Source organism: Oncorhynchus tshawytscha, linkage group LG21 (genome assembly GCF_018296145.1).
Source record: "Oncorhynchus tshawytscha isolate Ot180627B linkage group LG21, Otsh_v2.0, whole genome shotgun sequence".
Taxonomy (NCBI): Eukaryota; Metazoa; Chordata; class Actinopteri; order Salmoniformes; family Salmonidae; genus Oncorhynchus; species Oncorhynchus tshawytscha.
This window is the reverse complement of record NC_056449.1, coordinates 44,606,886-44,611,065: the sequence shown is the minus strand read 5'-3', so window position 1 is coordinate 44,611,065 and position 4,180 is coordinate 44,606,886. Positions and strand designations below refer to the sequence as shown.

The window sequence follows — 4,180 nt, the reverse complement described above, 5'->3', positions numbered from 1 at the left end:
TTATTTGTCACATAGCCGAATACAACAGGTGTAGACCTTACAGTGAAATACTGAATACAACAGGTGTAGTAGACCTCACAGTGAAATACTGGATACAACAGGTGTAGTAGACCTCACAGTGAAATACTGAATACAACAGGTGTAGTAGACCTCACAATGAAATGCTGAATACAACAGGTGTAGTGGACCTTACAGTGAAATGCTGAATACAACAGGTGTAGTAGACCTCACAGTGAAATGCTGAATACAACAGGTGTAGTAGACCTCACAGTGAAATGCTGAATACAACAGGTGTAGTAGACCTCACAATGAAATGCTGAATACAACAGGTGTAGTGGACCTTACAGTGAAATGCTGAATACAACCGGTGTAGTGGACCTTACAGTGAAATGCTGAATACAACCGGTGTAGTAGACCTTAAAGTGAAATGCTGAATACAACAGGTGTAGTAGACCTCACAGTGAAATGCTGAATACAACAGGTGTAGTAGACCTCACAGTGAAATGCTGAATACAACAGGTGTAGTAGACCTCACAGTGAAATACTTAGAAGCCCTTAACCAAAAATGCAGTTTTAAGAAAATACCTTTAAAAAAATAGAAAAAAATTAGTAAAAGTAACAAATTATTAAAGAGCTGCAGAGAAATAACAAGCGAGGCTCCATACAGGAGGTACCGGTACAGAGTCAATGTGGAGGCTATATACAGGGGGTACCAGTACAGAGTCAATGTGAAGGATATATACAGGGTGTTACGGTACAGATTTAATGTGGAGGATATATACATGGTGTTACGGTACTGAGTCAATGTGGAGACTATATACAGGGGGTACTGGTACTGAGTCAATGTGGAGACTATATACAGGGGGTACCGGTACAGAGTCAGTGTGGAGGCTATATACAGGGGGCACTGGTACAGAGTCAATGTGGAGGCTATTTACATGGGGTACCGGTACAGAGTCAATGTGGAGGCTATATACAGGGGGTACCGGTACAGAGTCAATGTGGAGGCTATATACATAGGGTACTGGTACAGAGTCAATGTGAAGGATATACACATGGTGTTACGGTACTGAGTCAATGTGGAGGCTATATACAGGGGGTACTGGTACAGAGTCATGTGGAGGCTATATACAGGGGGTACCGGTACAGAGTCAATGTGGAGGCTATATACAGAGGGTACTGGTACAGAGTCAATGTGGAGGCTATATACAGGGTGTTACGGTACAGAGTCAATGTGGAGGCTATTTACATGGGGTACCGGTACAGAGTCAATGTGGAGGCTATATACAGGGGGTACCGGTACAGAGTCAATGTGGAGGCTATATACAGAGGGTACTGGTACAGAGTCAATATGGAGGCTATATACAGGGTGTTACGGTACAGAGTCAATGTGGAGGCTATATACAGGGTGTTACGGTACAGAGTCAATGAGGAGGCTATATACAGGGTGTTACGGTACAGAGTCAATGTGGAGGCTATATACAGGGGTACCGGTACAGAGTCAATGTGGAGGCTATATACAGAGGGTACTGGTACAGAGTCAATATGGAGGCTATATACAGGGTGTTACGGTACAGAGTCAATGTGGAGGCTATATACAGGGTGTTACGGTACAGAGTCAATGAGGAGGCTATATACAGGGTGTCACGGTACAGAGTTAATGTGGAGGCTATATACAGGGGGCACCGGTACAGAGTCAGTGTGGAGGCTATATACAGGGGGCACTGGTACAGAGTCAGTGTGGAGGCTATATACAGGGGGCACTGGTACAGAGTCAATGTGGAGGCTATATACAGGGGTACCGGTACAGAGTCAATGTGGAGGCTATATACAGGGGTACCAGTACAGAGTCAATGTGAAGGATATACACATGGTGTTACTGTACTGAGTCAATGTGGAGGCTATATACAGGGTGTTACGGTACAGAGTTAATATGGAGGATATATACATGGTGTTACGGTACTGAGTCAATGTGGAGACTATATACAGGGGGTACTGGTACAGAGTCAATGTGGAGGCTATATACAGGGGGTACCGGTACAGAGTCAATGTGGAGGCTATATACAGAGGGTACTGGTACAGAGTCAATGTGGAGGCTATATACAGAGGGTACTGGTACAGAGTCAATGTGGAGGCTATATACAGGGGGCACCGGTACAGAGTCAGTGTGGAGGCTATATACAGGGGGCACTGGTACAGAGTCAGTGTGGAGGCTATATACAGGGGGCACTGGTACAGAGTCAATGTGGAGGCTATATACAGGGGGTACCAGTACAGAGTCAATGTGAAGGATATACACATGGTGTTACTGTACTGAGTCAATGTGGAGGCTATATACAGGGTGTTACGGTACAGAGTCAATGAGGAGGCTATATACAGGGTGTTACGGTACTGAGAGTAGCAGCCTCGTAAAGGGGGGGATACTGCTTGGGGCTCCGGTACTGCTTGGGGCTCCGGTACTGCTTGGGGCTCCGGTAGGCTTGGGGCTCCGGTACTGCTTGCGGCTCCAGTAGGCTTGGGGCTCCGGTAGGCTTGGGGCTCCGGTAGGCTTGGGGCTCCGGTAGGCTTGGGGCTCCGGTAGGCTTGGGGCTCCGGTACTGCTTGGGGCTCCGGTAGGCTTGGGGCTCCGGTAGGCTTGGGGCTCCGGTACTGTTTGGGGCTCCGGTACTGCTTGGGGCTCCGGTAGACTTGGGGCTCCGGTACTGCTTGGGGCTCCAGTAGGATTGGGGCTCCGGTACTTCTTGGGGCACCGGTAGGCTTGGGGCACCGGTACTGGGGCTTGGGGCTCCGGTAGGCTTGGGGCTCCGGTACTGCTTGGGGCTCCGGTAGGCTTGGGGCTCCGGTAGGCTTGGGGCTCTGGTAGGCTTGGGGCTCCGGTACTGCTTGGGGCTCCGGTAGGCTTGGGGCTCCGGTACTGCTTGGGGCTCCGGTACTGCTTGGGGCTCCGGTAGGCTTGGGGCTCCGGTAGGCTTGGGGCTCCGGTACTGCTTGGGGCTCCGGTAGGCTTGGGGCTCCGGTACTGCTTGGGGCTCCGGTAGGCTTGGGACTCCGGTAGGCTTGGGGCTCTGGTAGGCTTGGGGCTCCGGTACTGCTTGGGGCTCCGGTAGGCTTGGGGCTCCGGTACTGCTTGGGGCTCCGGTACTGCTTGGGGCTCCGGTAGGCTTGGGGCTCCGGTACTGCTTGGGGCTCCAGTAGGCTTGGGGCTCCGGTACTGCTTGGGGCTCCGGTAGGTTTGGGGCTCCGGTACTGTTTGGGGCTCCGGTAGGCTTGGGGCTCCGGTACTGCTTGGGGCTCCGGTAGGCTTGGGGCTCCGGTACTGCTTGGGGCTCCGGTAGGCTTGGGGCTCCGGTACTGTTTGGGGCTCCGGTACTGCTTGGGGCTCCAGTACCGCTTGCCGTGCGGTAGCAGAGAGAACACAGATGTACATGGAGAGCGTGTGTTTGATGTATTTGATACCATTCCAATTATTCCGCTCCAATCAGAAAGACAGACTAAAACACTGCAAAAGAGTCCTCTGTTAGCCCTGGTTGGACATTTCCCAGATCAACCTCTAACCCTCTGCTGGGTACATTCACAACCGTTTCCTTACTGATTTTATCTTGTCGTTTTTTCAAATATTTTTTATAAAACATGTTGATACGTAGACTAATTTGGATGTGAGGAATTCTGGTACCTGCAAAGAGTGATGACAGTACAGTATGTTTCACTGACAGGAAGTGATCTACAGATGAGATAATGGAGCTGTTCACCCAACACCTGCTCTCTCTCACCAGAAACATTGTTTAGTTAGGGTTTAATTAACACGTTCTTTCTTCTGGGGTTAGTTTATTCTGGCGTGTCACCTCGTTGCTTTATGACAGCTCTCTGTCTTTCTTCAAGGTGGATCTCATCTGGAGATGTCTCAGTCTTGACTCACATCACGTAGTTTCACACCAGAATTTCCTGAATCACGCCACATTGCCGATCTGCAATGGGGTTATGAAATGTATGCCAAATTCCTTGACCCCTCCCTCTCCAAGATAAGATTCAACTGAAGGAAAACAGAGAGCTGTCAAAAGGACAGAGGTGTTATGATAGGAGAAAGTAAATTCCTATCTGTTTGATGGTCTTTGAAGCATGATGACTGTATTATAGTAGGTCTCCACTGTAAAGAAGACAATGGATCTCTTGTCCCCTGCCA

General features: G+C 49.6%; 1 protein-coding gene across 1 annotated transcript; it reads right to left on the bottom strand.

Annotated features, from left to right (window-relative positions):
- Window positions 1-2,369: 2,369 nt before the first annotated feature.
- LOC121840363 (proline-rich protein 2-like) lies at window positions 2,370-3,958 on the bottom strand. The gene is made up of 2 exons (XM_042303030.1): window positions 3,934-3,958; window positions 2,370-3,379 (listed from the first exon to the last, which is right to left on the bottom strand). Exons 1-2 carry the CDS (start codon window positions 3,956-3,958, stop codon window positions 2,370-2,372), a joined length of 1,035 nt encoding a protein of 344 aa, XP_042158964.1.
- Window positions 3,959-4,180: the final 222 nt, after the last annotated feature.

What these genes read in the sequence shown, in the direction of transcription:
- LOC121840363 (XM_042303030.1), bottom strand. Translation starts at nt 3,958, where the DNA reads ATGTGGCGTGATTCAGGAAATTCTG. An exon ending in GCGTGATTCAGGAAATTCTG is followed by an intron (nt 3,380 to 3,933) that starts GTGTGAAACTAC and finishes GCGGTACTGGAG; the next exon opens with CCCCAAGCAGTACCGGAGCC.